Here is a 24,830-nt window from a genome sequence, read left to right on the forward strand (position 1 = left end):
GCAGCCCTTGTTATCTCATCCAATCTCCTCCTTCAACACCATCCAACTCTTCTTGCTCTCTCCTCCGACCCCTCACAAATCTACTCTCAAAAGTTCTCTTTCCTTTGTCTCTTCTCCAAGCTCAAGCCAATGATGCAAGAATGAGGAAAAGACTCTCCCTAACTCACCCATAACTCACTTTAAACCCACCTAAACCTCAATCGAAGCAAAGAAAAAAATGGCAGTCCATAGAATCATGTGTGTTCCTTCAAAACTGTTCGAGAAACATGAAAAATCATGCACGGATCCACGATTCTAGCTTGCAAAACCATGCACGGAACCATCACGGTTCTAAAAGACCAATAAGAGTGAAAAAAATGCAAACTGAGGTTCTGGATTGTTAATTCTTATAATAGATATGATTTATTCTACTTCAACAATTTATTAAAAACCCAAAAAATATTTATCTCAAATATTTCTAAAATTGTTGATAAAATAAACACATTGGTATATTAACTCAAAAAATAAAATGCAATGGAAGTAAACAAGGAAATCAATCACACTACAATAGCCATTTGTGACAAACACAATCTTCCTTCATATTAAATTTATCAGGAAAATTTGGGCCTAGACCCACAGAGAAATTAAAAATTAAAAATACAATTATTGGGAACTTGGAACTCGGCCCCATGAAGAGAAATTGGCCTCAAGGAAATCGACCCTTGGAAATTAGAACTACTGAAGAAACTTGACCTCTGGAAAATTTAGCCTCCCTCACCAGCAATTTGGCCCCTCTTTCCCCTCATGTGGCCCTTGTGCACTTAAGAAATTTGGCCTCTAGATATTTCGACCCTCCTCCAGTGATTTGGCCCTCCTATTCAGCTGACTCAACCTCTCTCTTTGCTAGTGGAGCAGCTCGCATGTGTGACTCCAATTTCTATGATAAAGGTAAAAAAATTTGAAGTTGCCACAGAGCCGAATTTCAACCTCCCAACGCAAGGTTGAAAATTCAAAGTGTTGACCAGATTTGGACCATTAGACCATCATTGACTTTGACAAGAGTCGACCAGATTTGGAGGTGACTTGTGTTGAGAAATCTAAGACATGACTAGTTAAAAAATTTCTCTGCTCGATAGTTGCTTGTGATATACTTTTACTTCTTAGTTTATAGTATTTTCTTCATTATATTATTATTGTGTTCTTTTCATCAATACAATTACCAACATGCACAATAAAAGACAAGTGACACAGTATGTAGGCTTGTCAACCAGGGCCAAAACCTCTCACCTCTTGAGAGGAAAACCCAATCAAAATTCTTCTTCTAGATCTTCAATTAATGAGTACCAAGACGATGACACAGACCCTTGACTCTAGTATCCTCCAAAGAACCTTGTTACTAACCTTGATGCTCTTCCTCTTCCCTTTCTCGACTTTCTTCTTGATCGACAACTGCTCTCCTCGGCTCCTAGAGAAACTCAGTCTCTATGCTTCACACTACTCCTTCTGGCTTCCTCTAGCGAATCTCGGTCTCTAGGCTTTCACTGGTCTCCTCTAGAGAAACTCGATCTCTAGATCTCTATCTCGGTCACAAAAGGGCCAAAACAAGTATCCCAGAAGAACCCTTCTTTCACTAACCCTAGAAGAATCCTTCCTTCGCTATCTCCAGAAGAAACTCTTCTTTGTTATACTTAGAAGAAACTTCTCCTTTGCTTGCCCGAAGAAATTCTTCCTTCGCTAACCCAGAAGAAATCCACCTTCGCTATCCCCAGAAGAAATCCTCCTTCGTTATACCTTCTTCGCACTTCTGTTGTTGGGCTCTACTTCGCACTTCTTCTTGATCGAATGCTAGTCGAGTTGCTTGCCTCTAAGTGAGGCCAAGTGTGGCTATATATATACACCTTTCCTCATGTCCTTTAGGCTGACATGATCACTAGAGGTTAGGCTGACTTCTTCTAGCAAGTTCTTCCATCGTTGTAGGCCGACTTGAAGAGGATAAGTGACAAGGTCTTGGAGGATACTTTACATAGATAAGTTTGACCTTTTACAAAGTGTAACATGACTTCATTACATGACAATGACTCTAACATTTTATGACTAGATAACAAATAATTCCTAAAGACTCTCAATGGGAGTCTTGACTCAAAAATAAAATCTCTTGCTCATGAAAGCCATGAAGCAAGTAATACAATAATTTTATTTTTCTCTTTTACATCTCATTACATAAAATCATAATTACATGTCATTATGAAGACCAAACCTAGTTACACTTTTCAACACTCCCTCTTAACTAGGGAGGTATTCATAATGGTACTTGTACTTTCTCAGTCTAAAGAATTTCTCATGAGAATTGGGATTGGTAACTCATTTGCATAGCATCATATAAACCAGCATTGTTACATAGCAAGGCCTTGACTAACAGCTGCATCTCTCCACAAGATATGAGGTCAATGTTGGCGAGACCAATGATTTATAGACACTCTCATCATTGTCTTTCTCAGAACATCCCCTACCTAGGTACTCAGGGTCTATTCCATGAAGACTATTTTTATCTTGGACCCTCGAGCCCTCAAAGAATATCGGTCCTCCATGACTACTTTTCTATCGGATGCCCTATCTCATCCTCAAAGAGTATCGGCTGCAAAATAATTACCCAATCCTCCATTCTGTCTTCCCAGGTGAAGACCAGAATGATGTGTCTATCTCTCCCTCTCAAATAGGGAGGGCATATTCCAATAAAGGAATGTACTCATTCCTACAAAAGGAATGTACCTAAGCTCCCTCTTGGCTTAGGAATTTCCAAGCTTCTTCCAAGTACAAAACTTATTTTCAGCCTCCCTCTTAACTAGCGACCTACAGCAGCTCCTCATGTGGAGATCAGGGAACAACGAGTTGCTTGAAGAGATCCTTCCTTCGATGTCACGAATTTATTTTTCATCATTGAGTCTTCATCTTTTGGGACTTCTTCATCCATCAATTTCATCCATGAGTTAGTCATGTCCTCATTTCGTCATAAAGTGATCCATCAGTTTTTTCATCAAGTTTGCTTCATGTCATGCTGCTTTCTCTATGCCATATTTTCCAAAAGGATCTTACATCCTTCAATATGGTCCTCTTGGAAGTCATTCATAGATCTTCCCTTTGGCAGTCCTACATAAGCTCATCTAGATATTAGTTCAAAAATAAGAAATGAACACTTAAATCAAAATTACCTTTGTGATGGTCTTTCATCATGACATCTTCCTGTAGGTATCAACATCCTGCATGCAGGTTGACACATCTCCTAAAGATATTCATTGTCAAGGGTCTCCATCTTTTTCCGACTTCTATCAGAGTCTTCATATCTTTCTGGGAGATATTCTAGTCAATTCTTCTTGGTCGGATGTTGAATGCCTTCTACCTTTGTTGCATATTTTACGATCTCTTCCTTTCATTCTCAAGAGCTTCCAATCAGAGTTCCCTAATTGTAGTCAGCTCCTTCATGATTCATATGAGAACATATTATGTTGATTTCATCTAGTGTGACTTATGCCTTGCTGCAATCTTTAGGAGGAGATCCTTTCTTCTTTTGATCATGTTTCCCAAGATGGAAATAGTGATCCATATTATCTGCAACCATATGACATGACTTTCATAATAACCTATGTAAGCATACATACCTCATCTTTCCTTTCGGTCATCCAGACTTCCTGTAGTAGCTTCATTTGAACAAAAGAACTTTATCCTTTAGACCTGCTTCATTGTTATGTCATCATACCATCATTCCTTGAATCCCACGAGTTGGAATTCCTAATGAAACACTTGCTTTCCTTTGAGATCGGTGAATCCTTTGATGAGGATTCCATCAGAGAAACTTGAGGATCTTTCATATCCTCACTCGGCAGATGTTTCCTTATTGACTATTGTATGATGATCTCAGTCGATGATGACCTCTACTTCTTTTTATAAGTATCAATTTGAGGTTTCAATGAGGTTTCTAAGAGCTCTTATTCTTTGTACTCAATAGAATTTCCAAACATTATTTTTGCTCCCCATGTCACGAGCTCTCATATCTAATGCTTCTATCACGATGTTAATTTCTAATCTGATGCATCCTATCTTATTTACACTGCCTCCTATCTATAAATTACAAGTGGAAAGTACCTTCTAGTGAAGAAGATCATCTTAGTCATAGTAGATATATTTTGCTTCTTCCTTCTTAAACTTCTTTGACTCAAGTTCTTTCACTTCCCTAGTAATATGGACTTCTTCCTTATCCCTCTTGTCCTTCTTATGTTTAGGACAATCTCTTCTATAGTGCCCAAGTTCCTGACATCCATAGCATCTTATCTTAGCCATGTTCTTCTTTTTCTTTGGAGGACCAAACTTTCCAAATTTCCCTTTTCTTCTTGTCACTAATTGATCCCTTCTATCTGATATTTTGTTACTTTCTTTCTTTAATCTATCTTCTTCTTCCTTGCAGAGAGACCATAATTTGATGAATGAGATAGCTTCCTCTTCCTTAGTAGATATGAGGTTACCTTGTTCATCAGTCAATGCATTTAGAATAATGGAGATCATTTCTTTATCAGATACCATCTCTCCTAGATCCTACAATTGACCTTTTATTTGAGATGCTTTTGAAAGACATGATGATATCCCTTCATCCTTTGACACCTTCAATTTATATAGATCAGATCTAAGTGATATGGTCTTTTCTATCGTGCTTTCAGAGAAAAGTTCTACCAATTTATCATATATTTCTTTAGATGTCTCCAACTCGGCTACATTGGAAAGGAGAGGATCTTTGATAGATTCCTTAAGAATCTTTTTGACCCTTTAGATCCCTTTTCATGTATTCAAATAATGCTTGTTCTTTAGATGGCTTGGAGACCTTTCCATGGACATGATCAATGACTTCATTTACTATGAGGACTATGTCTATCCTTCTTTTCCATACAAGGAAGTTTGATATCCCAACCAACTTATGGTTCTCCTTGAAACATGAAGTCATTTTTACTAGATTAGATTATAAGAAAAAGGTACTTACTTGTGAAGATAGAATCTTCAACGAACTTGTTGCTTCAGATGATCCCTTTTAAGAAGGTTCTTACTTCGGTGAGGGAAGACTGCCTTCTTTAGGATGATCTTTTTCCAAATGAGATCCTTGCTTCAATAAAGAGAAGATTGCCTTTTGATCTAACCTTCCTTAGATTTGAAGAGCTTCCACTCCTTTGGTGATGTATGAGTGATGATCTCAGAAGTGCTTCTAGGGTTTCGATCTTTCTTCTTGCTTCCTTCTTGAAGATAATTTCAAGACCCTTGCTAGAGTATATTCCTTCGATCTAGGGTTTTGGTAGATCTTGATTTCTTGCTTAATGTTTTTTGACTTGCTTTGATCCTTCTTGCTTGAATGCCCCTTCTTGACTTCAGCACCTGAGATCTAATATCGTGTTAAGAAATTTAGGGCACAACTAGTTAAAAGATTTCTCTGCCTGATAATTGCTTGTGATATATTTTTACTTCTAAGCTTATAGTCTCTTCTTTGTTATGTTATTATTATGTTCTTTTCATCAAGGCAATTACTAATATGCACAATAAAAGACAAGTGACACAGTATGTAGGCTTGCCAGCCAGAGCCAAAGCTTCTCACCTCTTGAGAGGAAAACCCGATCAAAATTCTTCTTTTAGATTTTCAATGATGAGTACCAAGACCATGACACAGACCCTTGACTCTAGTATCCTCCCAAGAACCTTGTTACTAACCTTGATGCTCTGCCTCTTCCCTTTCTCGACTTTCTTCCTGATCTTGAACTACTCTCCTCAGCTCCTAGAGAAACTCGATATCTATCCTTCACACTACTCCCTCTCAGCTTCCTCTAGAGAATCTCGATCTCTAGGCTTTCATTGGTCTCCTCTAGAGCACTCGGTCTCTATATCACTATCTTCGTCACCCATAACAAGTACCCCAAAAGAACCCTTCTTTCGTTGACCCCAGAAGAATCCTTCCTTCGCTATCTCCAAAAGAAACTCTTCTCCGCTATACCCAGAAGAAACTTCTCCTTCGCTTGCCCAGAAGAAATCCTTCCTTTGCTAACCCAGAAGAAATCCACCTTTGTTATCCTCAAAATAAATCATCCTTCGCTATACCTTCTTCGTACTTCTGTTGTTGGGCTCTACTTCGCATTTCTTCTTGATCAAATGCTAGTCAAGTTGCTTGCCTCTAAGTGAGGCCTAGTGTGCCTATATATACATCTTTCTTCGTGTCCTTTAGGCCGACATGATCACTAGAGGTTAGGTTGACTTCTTCTAGCAAGTTCTTCCATCATTGTAGGCTAACTTGAAGAGGATAAGTGACAAGGTCTTGGAGGATACTTTACATAGACAAGTTTGACCTTTTACAAAGTGTAACATGACTTCATTACATGACAATGACTCTAACATTTTATGACTAGATGACAAATAATTCCTAAAGACTCTCAATGGGAGTCTTGACTCAAAAATAAAATCTCTTGCTCATGAAACCCATGAAGCAAGTAATACAATAATTTTATTTTTCTCTTTTACATCTCTTACATAAAATCAGAATTACATGACATTATGAAGACCGAACCTAGTTACAATTTTCAACAACTTGGAGGAGGATTGGACTTGACATTTTGGTGGCAGTTTTGGGTTTTGGTCTTGGTCTTGGTCTTGGTCTTGGATATCTCATTTTGATCTAATTCTATAAGAGAAGGATTGTTTGGTTTTCCCCCTTGTGGGGTTTTGCCCTGGCTTGGAGCCTAATTTCTAGTGTTCTTTGTCTCCTTGTGATCTTTATGTTTTGCATATTTGTATAATTACTTGATGAAGAAGATAATATAAGTAATAAGAAGCCAACAAACATTCACAAGTAATTATCAAGCTAAGAGAAATCAACCATTATCTTCTAGCATTTGGTGTCTCAACATTGTGGTGATTTGTCAGACACTAATAAAATTATCTTATTATATCTTGTCTGTCTGTGTTATCATATTGCAGGTATACTACCTCTCGACACTTGTATACTCGCTCATGCGACCCCATGTAGCCAACCCTTTTCGGTATGTGGTCTTATCAGTTCTTGAGTTCTGCAAATGGTTCTAGGGCAGTTTGAAGCATGACTTCCACATGCTTAATCTGCTTGCTCTTGGCCAGGAATCTGTTCATGGCTACATTCTCCTGCAGTCAATCCTTGCCCTAACAGTTACCAATGTCTTTCCCTTGCAGTCACAGCCCCCAGTGTACCTCTCCAAACCTTCTCATGAAAATCACTTGACTTGGTTCTAAAACATTGTAAATGCAACCCTGTAACAACACAGCTGTAACCCATGTTAATGCGCAGCTCACTCCCGCTGTGTAACATATATATAACACTCATGTTTTCCAATCCACCTTGGGTTGCCCACATCTGTCTCAGAGACCATCTCACATGCTTTCAGGTATTCATGATTTTCAAATTCATGTCTGCAATTTTTTGCAATGGGTAAACCACAACTAAATTATCTCTTCATCCACATCTTCTGATATATTCCTATGTTGGGCATTAGAAAGCATTTAAATATTAATTTCTTTAAAAAATTATTATGCATTTTATCCTTGGGTGGCCTTAAGACTTCTTTCCTGGCAGTTTGAATTCCCTTTGCCCAACATTCTATCTGTGCTGAGCAGACCCTAGGCCGTTCAGCCTCTTTTCATTGGCATCGTTTCCAAATGATCATTGATTGGACATTAGTTAAATGATATTTTCTTATATTCCTCACCATGGCTCTGCTACCATGTCAAATTTATACAAACACAAATGTAGACAAGAATGCTCATACAAATAAGAGAGAGATAACATAATCATATTAATGTCCAACAAAAAAACAAAAAAGCAGTTCAATGGGACTGAAGAGGGAAAAAGTATGATTGGCAATAAGAACCTGCAGGCATACCTATGAAAGAGAATAATTGCTTGATTATACAATGACACAATGTCCCAAATTCTAGTAAACAATAAGAAGGAATTACATTACATAACTCCCTAATACCTAATTACTTACTAACCCAACATTTGTTAAGTCATGATTACATCATTTTGAAGGACTCTCAAAATAAGTCGTTTATTATCAGTGTTGTGAGGCTTGGCCAAGACCAAGGAGCATTGTTGTGCCTTGCCAAGTCCATCTTGAAATAATAACCAATGAAAACTCACATCCTGAAACTTCCCACAAAATGGAACTTGCCCAAGTCTTTCCCACTTAGCAAATGTCAAACCCACAAGGAAATGTCTTGGAGAAAAGGTCGAGATGCAATTTTTGGAGGGAGGAAAAAGGGCAGCAAAACATGTACTAAACAGGCATATAACCCAAAGCACGGCTCATTTCATAGTCATTTGGTCATTTGATGAGATAAATTGATGAATAAACTATGGTTTTATAGATTTATGGATATAAAAAATGTGATTATAAAATATTTTTGCACAAAATTTCCCATTATTTGATTTTTTTTTTCTATTTCCAAAGTTTTGCCAAGTCTTTAACTGAGTCTTACCAAGTTGCCAAGCTTTGCAAAGTCCCAAGCTGGTCAAGTTTTTTCCCAGTCCAAAACTCAGCCTTGTTTATGGCTTTATTACATTATAAAAATACATTTAATGTATGCCTACATCTAACCCAAATTATGACCACTATATCTACAATATACATACATATTACAAACAATAGAAACATGTAACAAGCAGAAAATTTTCACTCTGAAAAGCTGGAAGCCAGTTAACCCACACATATCTAAGAAGGTAAAATGATCACTTAGATAAAAAAAATATAAAAAGCTGTATTTTCATTAATTCATGATGCACCTCCACAAGCAACTAATTTGAAATAAATCACTTCAACGACCCAGATAAATTTGAGAAGAAAACAAAGAAAGAGTATAGAAGACAATAAGAGAACGTACGGATCAGCACGATTGATGCGGCAAACTTCACAATAAAATATTGAGGGAATTTCTGTTTGAACCTCTTCACCAGCCTTCTCAGGTATAACTACACATGATAGATGCTGCCAAACTCCACATTTGTTGTCATCGCACTACAGCAAAATGTCAACAATAATCATAAGAGCCCGTTACTTGTAGGAAAAACTATATGTCCCAGCAAGCAGATGAAACAAATCAAAAAATTCAAAACTGTGATAGCAAAAACTGTTGTAAAGAAAAATTGATTTATTTCATGCACAAAACAACTGTTAGTTTATAACTTTGTACAGGTATCACAAGTGAGTATCATTATATACGTATACATACATGTAAAAACACTTATCCATAATTTATGCAATTTCACATGTACAAAAAACACATAAATATTAGATACTTAAAATGATGTAAAAGCAAAGAAACAAACCGTATAAATGTGAAGTTACATGGAGAATCCAGGTCTTTGAACCTTAGAAACTACATTCTACAAACCCCTCATATCTTATGGGATTTCCTTCAGTATGGGTAATGGATCTGTATCAGAAATTAATATAGAACAGATCCGTACAGGATCCATCCGGGATGTTGTAACTGTTATGCAACCAGCTCACAAAATAGAAGAAGAGATAGATCAATGACTTCAAAATTAGCCTCTTTGAGGGGGCAACCTCCTTTACATTACACAAATGAACAATTCTTGGATGATTCAAATGACAAAACCTCCTTTCTATATATAGGAGTCTAAGGGGTCACAATATAATCAGAGCTAACATAACAATAATAATGTAAGGGCACAACAATAACAATAGTGGGCTTCTATGGGGCACAATAATAACAATATGGGGACTACATGGGCACAACAATAACAATAAGGGGGCTACACTGACAATAACAATGAGGGAATACACTAGTATTATAGGGACCTAACATGCCCCTCCTTCAAAAAGTGTTGTCCTCAACGCTTGAGTAGTTCTAGATGCTTTTGTATAGAATTCTCATCTTCCCATGTGGAATATTCAGTGGGTAAGTTCTTCCACTTAATGAGATACTCTAAAATTGATTGATTTCATAGCTATCGAGTTCTTGTTTCCGCAATTACTTCAAGTTTCAGTATGATGTTTCCTTCCTCATCAAGTCCTGTCAATATTCTTTGAACTGGGAGCTTGTCACCTATAACCTTCTTTGAGCATGAAACATGGAAAATGGGTGCACTCGGGAAGATGCAGGAAGCTCCAATTTGTATGCCACAGCACCATTCTTTTGCAACACCTTGCAAGGACCATAATACTTTGGTGCTAAGTTGCACGAAACGGAGAAACGGGTACGAGTTTCCGAAACGGGAAGCGATACGAAAGGCGACCTCCCTAAATTTTGGAAATGGGGAAACACGAATATATATATATATATATATATTATATATATATATATGTGCAATCATAAAGCATAAATGATACATTATAATCTATTACACTTAAACATTAAGATTTAATTTACATCACATTTACTCATGAATGATCACATAATGAAAATAAAAATATCGGAATATCCAAAAGCAACCTTTATTATATATCCAAATCTCAAAATCAGCCTTTATTTATATTAATATATGAGGCTGCAAGTACAATAAAGACTATAAGGCTGCAAGAGAGAGATCCAAATCAGGATTTTCTGCATCCACATCCCATTCTTTAGAAGGACCACTGTTGTATTGGGAGTCTCCTCCTACATAGTCGAACGACCTTAGTGCTCTTGATTAAATACACGTTTCATACCCTAGTGCCCTACATGATCTTGATTATTGGGAGTTTCCCCTGCATAGAGGGCTTGGTTCTCTTGATTAAATACAAGTTCCATACCCTAGTACATGATAAAATCCAATGGAAACATTGCAATCCCTCCAATCCTGAAATCCTGAAAAACAAATAAGTCTGCTGGATTTTGAGTGAGATCTAAAATTCTACTTTCTCCATATGAAATCCAATGAGGGTGAAACCACTCTCAAACATCCTGAGTCATTTCATGGTAATGTTAAAAATTTAAGTAAAAGGAGGAAAATGAAAAATAAAGGAGAATATCACTTTTACTTCATATCCCTCAAACTTCTTGATGAACTGCATATCCCTCAAACTTCTTGATGAACTGCATATCAACACTAGGGCAAAAATTCACTTTTATAACTTTAGACACGCATCTAGAAGCAACAAGAAGTCACTAACATACCCTAAAAGTAAAAGTTCAAAAAAAAAACACACACGCACACACACAAGTTAATGAGGAAACGTGGATTGTACGGCCCTGAAACACGTTTCCGACCGTACTGGCCACGTTTCCATTTCAGGAAACATGGCAGTACGGCCAGAAACGCGTTTCACGGCCGTACCAAACGCGTTTCGTACCCGTTTTCGTACGGAAACGGACCTCTATACCACGTTTCCTGCAACATAGCTTTGGTGATAATTTATCATCCTTCTTAGCTTACTTGAGAGACATTTGTTTGTTTGGTTGTAGCCATAAAAATACCCAGTCACCTACATCAAAACTTCTTTCGCTGCAATGTTGATCTGCCTGATGTTTCACTCTATTATGCGCCAAAGTGAGATTATCCTTTAAGAGTTGGAGAACTTGTTGTTGATGCTCAATGTGATCTTCCACTGCTTGAACCTTAGAATGATTGTCGAAGACTTTTGGGAGATTTGGTGAAATAGATTATTTCAATGTTTGAACTCCTAGTGAAAATAATTATGCAATTACGCCCCATTGTTCTTTCTTTAGAAGCTTTGTTATGTAATTAGAGTTGATCATCTTTCCTGGTTTCCCTACGATACCCCTTAATTCAACTTCTTTTCCTTCCCAGAAAATATTCAAGTAAAGTTCTTGAAAATTAAAGGCTATTGTACCCAAAGATTGTAACCATTGGACTCCTAGTACAACATCAGCACCACCCATTGGAATGGAAAGCACTGGACTATTCGATACATATTCTCCCGTGGATAGCTTGATATTATAGCACTTTCCAAAGCAATTTATGGTTCCTCCATTTGCAACCATCACTTGACACTCTAGCGCTGGATATAGGAAGCAATTCAATTCCTTGGCTATCTTACAATGAATAAAATTATGAGTACTACCCGAATCAATCAACACTATTACCTTTTTCTTCTTGATATGTCCTTCTATCTTGAGAGTTTGAGTGGTAATTCCTGCCAATGCATTACAAGATATGGTCAGATTCATTTCTTCTTTATCTGGGGTTGGTTCCTGGTGTATATCCTCTTCTTTTGACCTTTCTTGTTTCTTTTATTCTGCCTATTCCCAATCTATGTAAATTAATTTCTTCTTAGCACACTTATGACCTTTAGTGTATTTTCTATCACAACTGTAACAAAGCTCTTTTGCTCTTTTTTCTTCCAATTGTTGTGGTGTCAACCTTGTAGGTTGTGGAAGGCTAGGAGCAACAACACTTTCATCTTTATAGTTGTGAGTGGTAGGCTTCCTTGTTGTCATAATTTTGCTTTCAATTTTTCTTGCCAACCTGAATGCCTTCTCCAATGAATCAGGTTCCCAAAGGTGAACCTCATGTTGGATGTTATCCTTTAAAGTCCCTATGAAGACATCAATCCTATGTTCCTCTAGAATATCATTTACCCTTATATTCAATTTTTGGAAGTCCTCAATGTGCTCTGCCATTGAACCCTTTTGTTTGAGATTTATCAATTGGCTAAAGAAGGTGTTGCTCTTTGTATCCTCATAATGTTTTATCATTTCCTCCGTAAAAATTGACCAAGTCATCAATACCATACAAACTGATTCGATTCTAAATATAAAGATGCAATGCGTACCTTTTGTGTGTGTTGCACATTATGGAGATCAAAATATTGCTCCATCTGTAGTATCCATGTTACCGGATCCTTGCCATCAAACTTCCTCATATCAATCTTTGGAATATGGTGGGTCTTAAATCCAAAGTTAGAGTCTATGAAATCATGATTAACATTCCTTTTGTTCTCATCATGAGTTTCATCTAATACCTTTTCACCATTAGGAAGCATTTCTTGTAGCAACTTTGTCAAGCCTTCCTTCAAACCTTCCATGTCTGCTTTTAAACCATTCTTCAAATCTTCCATGTTGCCTTTCATTTTTGCTTCTATGCCATCTTTCAAACCTTCCATGTTTGCTTTTAAACCATTTTTCAAACCATCCATCTTAGCTTCCATTTCACTTTTGGTTGCTCTTTGCGCGAGTGAAATTTGTCGCACTTGCTCTCATAATTTTGATATATCATGTTGTATTTCTTCCTCTTCTTCATGCATCATAGTAGAGATTTCTAGTTGCTTACTAGGAGTTTTCATTTTCTTGTTTCGACTCATTTTCGAATCAAACAATGATATTTATGCTTCACTATGCTCCTCGAATCATTTCAAATTAATTTTTCAAACAAAACTTCTGCAAATTTAAAAAAAAAAATACACACATCTTCTTGCTATGTAGGACCTCAATGTTGAATCTATTGTATCTCTATAAATTCAGATCTCCAAGGTCTGAAATTCAGTCTTGTGGTAGCCCTCTAAGTCTTCTTTCCAATGCCACAAGTCAAACCAAATTTGGATTCTTCAAGATAAAGTTATGTCCAATCTCCCACGATGACCTAATTATAGACTGGTTCAATAGAGCAAACTTGTATGGAGTGCCACATGTCACTGTTTCGACCTTTGGCCCTGAAAACAATACACAAGGTACTACAGTCTGTTCTCTTTCGACCACTTCTTACGAAATTCAAATCTGATGCTCGTAGAGGAAGATATGACTATTTTCCCAACTTCACCTATTTGAGACAAAATTATGGATCATGTAAAAACCCTACCTTCATTGGATCATATCTCCGAAAATATAGCGAACCAAGATGTGAAATTTTTACACAAAGTTCATCAGGATTTCGACTCCTTGTAATAAAAATTTCAGCTTCTGAACCTTCGTAGAAAAAAATTATAGCGAAAATGCCATAATGACCTGTTTGCAACAGTGAAACCCTAGAATCCAAAGCTGTGATACCAAATGTTATGCAACCAACTTACAAAATAGAAGAAGAGATAAATCAATGACTTCAAAAGCAGCCTCTTAGAGGGGTCAACCTCCTTCACATTACACGAATGAACAATTCTAATTTCTTGGATGATTCAAATGACAAAACCTCTTTTCTATATATAGGAGTCTGACGGGTCACAATATAATCAGAGCTAACATAACAATAATAATGTAAGGGCACAACAATAACAATAGTGGGCTTTAGCCCCAAGAGTTAGCTCAATTGGTCAAATCAGTGCCTCGCTAATTGGGAGGTCACAGGGTTAATTCCCGAAAGCTCTTAGGGTCAAGTCTAGATATAGGCCGAGGGGTGTGATCCCCTTCGGGGTCGATCTACCCAGTTCTTACCGTGGACGTAGCGGCTACCCAGTGACCATGGGTATCCGTGAACCACATGTGATTAAATTAAAAAACAAAACAAAAAAACAATAGTGGGCTTCTATGGGACACAATAATAACAATATGGGGACTACATGGGCACAACAATAACAATAAGGGGGCTACATTGACAATAATAATGAGGAAATACACTAGTATTATAGGGACCAATGTTGCACGAAGCGGGAGCGAAGCGGAAGCGCGAAGCGGAAGCGCGGAGCGCGGAAGCGTCATTTTCCAAAAATCTAGGAAGCGAAGCGTCCGCGGAAGCGTCTGCTATATATATATATATTTTTATATTTTTTTGCATTTATACTCAAAACAAACATCCCAAATACCAAATTAATTGTAGAAGACATGAAAACATGCATATTTTTGCATAAATCAAGATAGATATGGCATCCATGATTCCATTGTAGTTACTAGTATGTAGTAATGTACAACAATCATCTATATTCTAGCTATTACAAACATACATCAAATTTTTAAGCATATTATAAAACATAAAACATTTAAGCATATTATAAAACATAAAACATAGAGCATATTATGATTTATCTAGCAAGTGAGCAACTGTCAACATTTGTCATGTCCAAAATTCAAATAATAATGTTTACAAAATATGTCACTTGAAACTAAGGCAAAGTTATATGGTATGTTTATAAACCATATCATAAAAATGTGAAGTCGGAATTATTTCAAAAAAAAAACCTTAGTGCAAAGGTTGAAATGGATGTCGCATTTAAAAAAAATCATATTCAAAGTTTATATGACAAACTACATGTTGCTAAGGTGGGCGCATTTGTAAACCTTGGTGGCAAATGTATTCAATACATTTTAATATGGCATATAAAGTGTATGCTATAGAATTTTATTATGTCGCATTTAAAAAAAATCATATTCAAAGTTTACATGGCAAACTACATGTTGGTAAGGTGGGTGCATATGTAAACCTTGGAAGCAAATGTATTCGATATATTTTAATATGGCATATAAAGTATATGCTATAGAATTTTATTATGTCGCATATAAAAGCCATTGTAATGAAGGCAACTTGAAGGTTATGTAAATATATGCAACGGTTATCAACGGAACAGTTATTGGTCCACGACAGCCCATTCAGCGTCAGTCAACATTGCCATCGGGGACGGCCATTGTTACGTCTACATCAACAGGATTGCAACGCAATCCACAGAAGGTTTTCCACGTAACATGGCATCGTTGTTTATGTGGAAACCAACGCAGAAAAATCCAACGCTGCACAGTTTTGGTTATGTGGAAGCCAACACAGAAAAATCCGTTGCAAATCCAGTCGTATCACGGAGATTTACGAAATAGATCAGTCGAATCAACAATCCATGCAGGAACAACGAAGCCAAGGTGGCTACAGAGCAAAGATAAATCCGACAAGATTGCATATGCATCCATCCACAAAATGAAGCTCGATCATCGAGGAAGTACGAATTACAATTAGCAATTTAGGTTCCAATTCCAGGAATCGTTTAAAAAAACCGGAATCGCGCCACCTCAATTTCGGAATCGCGATTCCTGTGGAGATTCCGGAACGCTTCCGCACGGGTCGCGGTTCCGAGTTAGGATCCGGGGGGGGGCGATTCCTGCAACCCTGATAGGGACCTAACACTAACATGATAGCTCGACAAGAAACTAAAATAAAAATAAAAATGCTTGAATAACAAATGAAAGCAACTTTACATTGATAATGTTACCCACCAAAAGCGAGTGACCCCTAGGAGAAACTTTTCTCCTATTCATCTCTTCCAGCTGGCAACCAACGGCCCCTAAGAGCCACCTAGTAGCCGATGTGACGTGCCATTCATATCTCCCCCACATGCATCAATCATATATCCCCTTGCCCGTTTGTCAGGATCACACGTTGGAAGGTGGGATTTTAGTCAAAAGATATTTTATTCATTTTGCATTCAAGTGCTTATGCTTGTTTGTATTTCGAACACATGACATGGATTATTGAGTGACTTGGAAGAAAGATTGGTCTTAGTCGTTGTATTATTCCCTTACCTTAAATGGGGGTTAATTTTCTATCTTAGTCCAGTGGGACCGCCTCTAATGGCCTATCGCTTTAGGAAGGGGCACTACTTGGGAATCCATGATTGAGATAGTGTGTTCCATCTATCCCTTTTCCATACTTATCACTCCCCTCCACACATTATGAGCCTTTATTCCACCTCCCTTCTCCGAGTCCACTTGACCATGGGTCCACTGGGATTTAGCACACCCTCTCCCCTTTTCCACATATCTGGGTCGAGCATGGAAATGTTGCCCAAGGAGGCTGATGCGGCTAAAAGAAAGGAAAAAACATATAATGACCACAAGCAAGAAACAAAAGAAAGAAAATTATAAAATGCATGTAGGCAAAAGCCAAACATGAGCTCTACCCCTTCTCATCATGGCCATCACCGAGTTCTTGGGGCCAACATTGCCCTAACACATCATAGAACGAACCCTTGCATGTCCCAACCCCTAGTGGGCAATGAACTGCCCCACCACTAAGGGGGTAATCACTGCTACACATCATTCAAAGGATGCTCTCATTTCCTAGAGTTTTGAGTTGTAATATAAAGAGAAATCAAGAAAAAACAAAAGGCAATAAGACAGGTGGAAAAACAAAGGCAGGCGTAACTCATGTATCCACAATTGCTCCGTCCTCACATCTACATGCCCAGAATGTGGAATTCCTCATCATTGCTACCCCTTTGACCATGGCATTTGGCCTTGAGACCCCTTCTTCCCCCTTTGTTCCATCATCGTTCACATGACACCTATTGATTGACGGGAGAATTGAAGACATGTCACTTCCCTTTGGGGGCTGAAAACACCTAATAGGGTCGCCTTTAAGCCAGTACTACTTAGGGAGGTAACACCATTATGTGACTAAGACCCAAATTTTGGAAGAGGAACCTTAAATGAGATGTCACATTGCCCATTACTTGCAAGCCTAGTTCACTTAAATGCAAAAATGTTTAAATGTACCTAATGTCATAAGTTGCAACACTGGGTATTGTGTGTGATTCACAGTTGGTTTCATTATGGGTCGGCAACTTAACTGAGACTCAAGTCCACCAGAAGATGATATTGACACCAACAAGTGTTGTGTTGAGAACCATGGGACTCCTATCACTTGCAGAGCATCACTCCATTCCATGGGCACCTACAACACTCCTAGCAGTCTGCACTTTGCCCTGTATCCTTCATGAGATGATGCACTTGAACCAGTGTGCCCCAATCGGCTTAGCGGTGATCACATGGTTTGGCAATTGATCTGAGCCCCAGATGAGGTTTGTCTCACCCCTTGAGGCATGGGAGGGCTAGCACCATCCTTAAAGCCCTCAACGTTAGAGAAAAACCAAGTTATTTCATCACCAAGAGACCCATGAGACTAGCTTTTGTGCCCCAAACCCAAAACTAGAATCAACAAGATGATTTGCATGGAGGTCTAGGGGCCAACCCCTAGATCTTGATTTTTGGAGACCTCTACACTCATTTAGGCACTAGAGGAGCCCAATGCATGCCCTAGAAGGGCCTACGCATGCATGACGTTAGCATTTCGACCTCTTTATGGGTTGATTATTATGTTTTTACATTGGTTACTAAGTCGATCTGTGACCTAGATGTGATTTTAGCCCATCACTTTATGATGTTAGGGGCTTGTAGATAAAATTAGAGTTAGTAGAACATGTATAAATAAGATATCACTCATTCGTGATCAAACATCATCATCACTTAGAGATTTCGGCCTCCTTAGAGAGACTCGCACTTGTTCTTTTCTTGGATTCTTGGATGATTCGATGCATATTGATATTTGGAGTTGAATTTTGGACATCTTTTGGAGCGATTCTTGGCATAATGGATGGAATTTCTTGCTAAATTGTCTTGTAAGTGATTTATTGTTGGAGATCTTTATTTTCATGTCTAATGCATGGAATGAGTAATTCTAATCCATGCTAAAATTGTGCCCTAAATTTTGATAAGTATCTATTGAAGGTTAATTAGAAGAAAATTGCATGCATTATTCATACATGACATTGTAAGAATTATCCTAGTGGTGAAACTCTTTGAAGCTCTTCCCATAAACTCCATTATTCCTTGAGTGGGTAAATGCTTGAAATTTGTGCTAGGGCATCAAATTTCACAGCATCCTTAAGAGCAATATTGGTCAACCTTTCACATCCATGACTCCATATACCCAAAGGGACAAGGCACTAGTCCAAGTCTTTCGTGATCAACCTAAATTTTAATTCATTTTCTCTCTCCTTAAAAATTTGGTCATTTCAAGGATATAGGAGAAACTAGGGCTTGGTGCAAATTTCTAGGGAAGAGTATTTTTCGAGGTTTGAGAGCCTAAACATCAAGTTGAATTGATTTACCACAAAATCTCTCAAATTTGTGGGCATCCACTCAAATTTTGTCCACAAAATTTATTTCCTTGTGTGTTTGCCCTAAGAGGGAAACCCTAGCCTTCATTCTCTCAACTTAAGGACCTGTTTGAGGGTTTCATGACCCTTGGTGTAGTTGATTATCATTGCAAGAAACCCTTTCCTCATGGTCTTGACCTTGTGAACACCAATTATCATCAAAAAATTCAAAACCCTAGGTCTTGAACCTTGTTTTCTAGGGCTTTTCTTTGAGAGAATTTTGCTTCTTTGAAGCCATATACCATTATTGAGCCTCTCTTGAATGAGCCCTAGCCTCTCTCTTGAAAATCATGTATTTTGGAGGAGGACATATGGGTATATATAGTTGTTCATGTGTATGAAAGGACACGACTCTTGAAATCAAGCCAACTTGATCCATAAGGCCGCCTTAACAAATAATAATAATTTGTATTCCTTAATTTAAATTTACATTTAATATTTTCTATTACAACATGAAGTTGATTTGCATTGGAGGGAAATGCAAATTCAAATTCCTTTTCTGCCCAAGATTCTTTGCCTTGTTAAATAATGAATTATTTCTATGAGGCAAGGAGAGTTTCCCTATGGGGAAATTCCTCCTTAAGCTGCCCAATTTTAAACATAGATGTGAAGCGCCAAAAGGATTGTGGACCCCAAGGTGGGTAGTTGGTACATCAACTTTCCAAGGGCGCAACTTTTGCATACAATTTTTGTTTGGAGCACATAATCGCCTATTGGAAAAAACTATCCGAGGATTACAAATTTTGGCCCACGACAACTCTTGACCACTTTGAATCACCAATAAACATCATTTGGGGCCTCAAAACAGCCCCAGAAGTTTGGGACCTGAAAATCAATAGAAAAACTGTCAAGAAGATAAGAGAATTGTTGAATAAATGGAAGAGGTGGATGGCCACGAATATCCACTTGGATTATTCGAGGAATGTCAATGGAGCAAGAAGAGAGATCCAAATCAGCGAGGACAAATTTAGGTCTTCATCAGCTAGATTAGATCCAGGTTCATTTTTGCATATGTAATTTCCTCAAAGGACCATTTTCATAGTAAGGGAGCCCAAGCAGGTTCTGGCCCATTAATGAATAGTTGATTGGGCAAAATATTTGTGCACTTATGTCATTGAGATTAGTTATTTAATTTGCTTTCTCTAAAGGTTCAAGTTAAAACTTTAGCTATGTTTTTTCAGTGGATATGATCCGCTAGTAAATAATAAACGAGGTGCTAGATTTAAGAAATTAACATGTTATCAAAGCATAAACTCCGAAGGAAGTCAATCTCAAAATCATGGGGTGCTAGGTTCGTATAAGCATTGAGAGGGCAAGATGGACCAACAATCATTCAAGACAATCTTTATTTTGCAGGATGAGGAATTGGGCCATACTGCGATACAGCACAGAAGTAAATACGAGATACTCGAGATTCCTCATGGGGAGCAGCAAACCCATGGAGACTCCTCTAGCAGGTAACTGGAGTAAGGAGGATGCTACTTCAGGTTAAGTAGTGGAAAAGACAACTTTAAAAAATTTATGCGATACAAAAGCTAAGTAAGAAAGTACACAAAAAGTAAATCTACCAAAAAGGGGAGGTGGCAAACAGGGCTGACAAGGTGTCAAGCCCTGATGCCAATCATCACAGAGGATAAGAAGTGATCAAGAGTGGTCGACAAGCCACAAGCCATCATAGGGAAATGTGCAAGGGGTATCGGGTTTTGATACAAGGGGGGGCCAACAGAGATGAAGCCAATAACTGAGAGACCGCTACCATTTTTTCCCAACACATAAACCAGGCATTTGGCCAAGCATTTGGTTCTCCTTCTAGATATAGTGGGGTCATCAATATTTTTTCTTCATCGTTAAGAGTTGGTTTCATGACGAAAGAACTCAATTTTATTAATACACATCAGAACTTTTCCATTGTCTTGGCCATCTGTTAATTTTAGGCAACAATGGTATGTTCTATGCTTTAGAGCAATTTTACTTCAATTTCTTTATTAGCCCAATATCAATATTCAAATTAGCAATCACATCAACATGATAGTAAAATGCAGATAGAACATAAACATAAACAGTAGAAGACAAGCCAAGACAAGAGGACACAAGATGTGGCACTAGCCAGGGACAAACCCCAATGTGGGGAAACCCTTGATCAAATCTTCCTTTAGTCTTCAATAGTTTAGCAGAGAGAGACAGTACAATTTACAAATCTGATAATTTATAACAGCAGCAAAAGAGCCCTAACCAGAAAAGTCAACGTTGGTCAACAGGGCAGATTTGACCCTCAGCAAATCGGTCAACTTCAGTCAACTTCGGCCTCCAAACAACAAGATAAAACAGCCCTCAAAACAGTCAAATTCAGCCAGTCAAAGTCTGGTCAAACAGCCCACTTGAGGTCAACCCTAGTTGTAGTCAACGTTGGTAAACACTCAACATTTAGCCTCGATTTTTGTGCCCAGAATGCGGCCTGCCCAAACAGAGATATCCCTCACAAAAAAGCAGTCAAAGGAGGTCAACACAAGCTGCTCAACGCTTCGTCAAACTATCCAAAAATTTGGTCTCTTGAAATTTTGGCCTCCTGAAATTTCGGTCTCTTGAAATTTCGGACGTGTGGAGAAAGAGAGGATCAGAAATCCATACCCAATCAATGAGGAGAGAGAGAGAGAAATGTGAAGATGCGTGTGTCCAAGTGAGGCTAAGGCATCATGTATTTATAACAAACGTTGAAGATGAATAGACGTGATTGGTGGGCTTCTGAGCCTACACAAGTTTGTTGGTCGACCTTGAAAATTTGTCCATAATCAAAATAAATTCATAACTTCATTTGTACATATAGAAATCGGATGATCCTTAGAACAATCCTACACCTCTCGGAGAGAGGAATCCAAGAAAAATATCAACTGTCATAAATAAGATGACCCACGTGGAGTTTGGCCCTAGTTGTCAATTTTAACACTCCCTCTCAACTAGGGAGAACTCCATCTACTAATCCATCTGCCAATTTGTACTATCTCTGCCATCAATGCACTATTGCACTAAACTATGAAGAAGAAGAAGTGATCGAGAATGTATCATACCATTCTCTACTGACCCGAAGTCAGTCCCAAATAAAGGAGAGTGTCTCATACTACTCTTACTGACCCGAAGTCAGTTCCAACAAAAGAGAGTGTCTCATACCACTCTTACTGACCCGAAGTCAGTTCCCATTGATCCCAAATCAATATCGAACATCCTAGCATAGGGAGTATGGTAGTACATGATGCGTCCATCAGTAGTACTATGCTCCCTATCCTAATTTCCCTACTCATTGGCCAGATGAGAGGTACTTCCCATGAGTCCCAGACTGCATGGGTAGGATGTCTCAGTAGTAGAAGGATGAACCACTCATCCTGCCTACATTTCGCCAAGGGGTATCGCAAGGGAAGGTTGAACCACTCACCATGTACACATCAAACTACTAGGGGAAGCTTGAACCACTCACCCTATGTTTGCTCATCGCTCCAAGAAGTACCCCAAGCCCCCCTGAGCTCCCAAAGCTCAATGTCCATCTCATACAGGACCCTCATAAGAGGGTCTCTCCATGACTCCAAGAAGTTCTCGGAAAGCCAAGAACTTGACCTTCCCCAGGGGCTTTGTCAGAATATCGGTGACTTGCTCATCAATCCCAACGTGAAGGAGCCTTATTGCTCCTCGTTGTACCATATCTTGGATAAAGTGGTACCTGATATCTATATGCTTGGAGTGATCATGAAACACGAGATTCTCTGATAATCAGATCCCACTCTGGTTATCGCAGAGGATCACAGTGGTATCTAGCACATGTCCAAACAACTCACTGAAGAGCTTCCTCAACCAAACATCTTCACAAGAGGCCATACCAGCAGCTATGTATTCGGCCTCGACAGCGCTCAAGGCAACCGATTTCTACTCCCTGCTCATCTAGGATATCGAAGCAGAACCCAAAGAAAAAAAGCATCCATAAGTGCTCTTGCAATCCACCACACCGCCAGCCAAATCAGCATCAGAATAACCATGCAACCTCACATCTCCAGCAGTGTATATCAGTCCATGAGTGATTGTGCCCCAAAAATATCTCAAAATATTCTTGGCACCAATCCAATGTATATGATGAGGCTCAACCATATATTGGCTCAATGTGTTAACTACAAAACATATGTTTGGACGAGAGTTCACCAAGAAAATCAGTGCTCCTATGAGTTGACGATACTCAGAAGCATTTCCCAATTCAGGTCCAGTAGCACTACCACATAACTTCTTAAAGTTAAGTTCCATCAGAGTAGTCACAGGCTTGCAGTCCACCATCCCAAATCTTTCCAATATCTTCACAACATATTTTCCTTGAGAGAGGAAAATTTCACCTGGCTTTTGCTAGACCTCCAACCCTAGGAAATAGTGCATCAGTCCTAGGTCCTTCATCTCAAATTCAGAAGCCAACTCCCTCTTACATTTGTGAATGAGAGGGTCTACACTTCCATCAGCTCCATGCTTGATTTTGTAGAGCCACTTAGAGGTGACAACCGATTTGTCCTGGGGTCTAGGGACCACATCCCAAACATCATTCTTCATAATTGACTCGTATTCTTCATTCATAGCATCCTTCCATACTTGATGCTTCACGGCTTCTTCGAATGATGAAGGCTCATTTTGAATGATAGTGCTCATGGCGGTCAAATATCCTTGATACCTGTTCGGCTTCTTGCTTTCACAGAAAGTCCCCCTTGGTGCAATGTGTCTCTCGGCATCTTCGAGAGTCTCCCTAAGCCATGAGGGTCACCTTTTGGAGGAGGAGGATCAATAGGATCCATAGGTTCATCAACATCAGGCATCGTTTCGTCTTCTTTTGCACCCTGATTTCTGGTGTCAGCTTCTTTGTCCTTCCTTAGGATAGGAAGGTTGTTGATCTTCCTGAGGGCCATATCTTCGTCGAAGGTGACATCATGACTTATCTCAACTTCCTTTTGACCAGCCACATAAATTCTATATCCCTTAGAATTTTCAATATAGCCCACAAAGATTCCTTTCTTCCCAGATACACCCAATTTGCTTCTTTTCTCTTTAGGCACATGAAAATATACGAGACTTCGAAAAATTCTAAAATGAGAGACATCGGGCTTCTTATCAGTGAACATTTCTTCACGAGCCTTGGAGTCCAATGCTTGATGAGGGCATCGGTTTTGAACATACACGGCGGTATTTACAGCTTCAACCCATAGGAACTTCGAAAGGCCTTGATCATGAAGCATGGCACGAACTGCTTCTACAATAGAGCGATTCTTCCTTTCAGCCACACCATTCTGCTTAGGAGTGTATGGCGTTGTAGTCTCCCTCTTAATGCCAGCTTCTCTGCAATAATCTTGGAATTCATTGGATTCATACTCGATCCCATTATCAGTCCTCAATATCTTGATTTTCTTCTCGGATTGGTTTTCGATCAAGGCTTTGAAGTGTCGGAACCAGGTGAACACTTCATCCTTCTTCTTCAAGAAGTAGATCCAGGTCTTGTGAGAATAATCATCTGTAAAGGTGAGATAATATAAGTATCCTCCCAAAGAGTTTACGGGCATCATACTAGATATGTCGGAGTGGTTCAATTGCAATATATCTGTGGTCTTTCTATTACTTGAGTGGGATGGTCCCCTTGTAAGTTTTCCTTCGACACATCCCAAACATACACCTTCATGCTCTACTTTGAACTCGAGCATACCTGTCACCATCTGTCTCACATCGGGTAGGGCCTTATAATGAAGATGGGAAAACCTATATGCCATAGTTCAGATTGTAGAGATGTGTCACAAGACATGGCTCCCAATGGACTTCCTCCAACTTGCTACAAAGTGTCAACCCTAAACCCAAGAGTAAAAGCACCTTTAAAATTTGTTTTCCAAACACATACCGTTCCATCAATGAATGCCACCTTGAATCCTTTGTCCTCCATGGCTGAAATGGACGCCAAGTTCTTCTTGAGATCAGGTACATATA

The 24,830-nt window shown here is 38.7% G+C and overlaps 1 protein-coding gene across 1 annotated transcript in view; it reads right to left on the reverse strand.

The window, feature by feature from the left end:
• Positions 1-24,830, reverse strand: part of LOC149250262 (E3 SUMO-protein ligase SIZ1-like) — a 338,204-nt gene that overhangs the window by 163,345 nt on the left and 150,029 nt on the right. Inside the window, exon 6 of the mRNA XM_089453590.1 lies at positions 8,914-9,047. Coding sequence (XP_089309716.1) covers positions 8,914-9,047 — 134 coding nt within the window. The remainder of the gene's footprint in view (positions 1-8,913; positions 9,048-24,830) is intronic.

This window comes from Pinus tabuliformis, chromosome 7, assembly GCF_031772625.1.
Source record: "Pinus tabuliformis cultivar Carrire ecotype Pingquan chromosome 7, CPIR1, whole genome shotgun sequence".
Lineage (NCBI taxonomy): Eukaryota > Viridiplantae > Streptophyta > Pinopsida > Pinales > Pinaceae > Pinus > Pinus tabuliformis.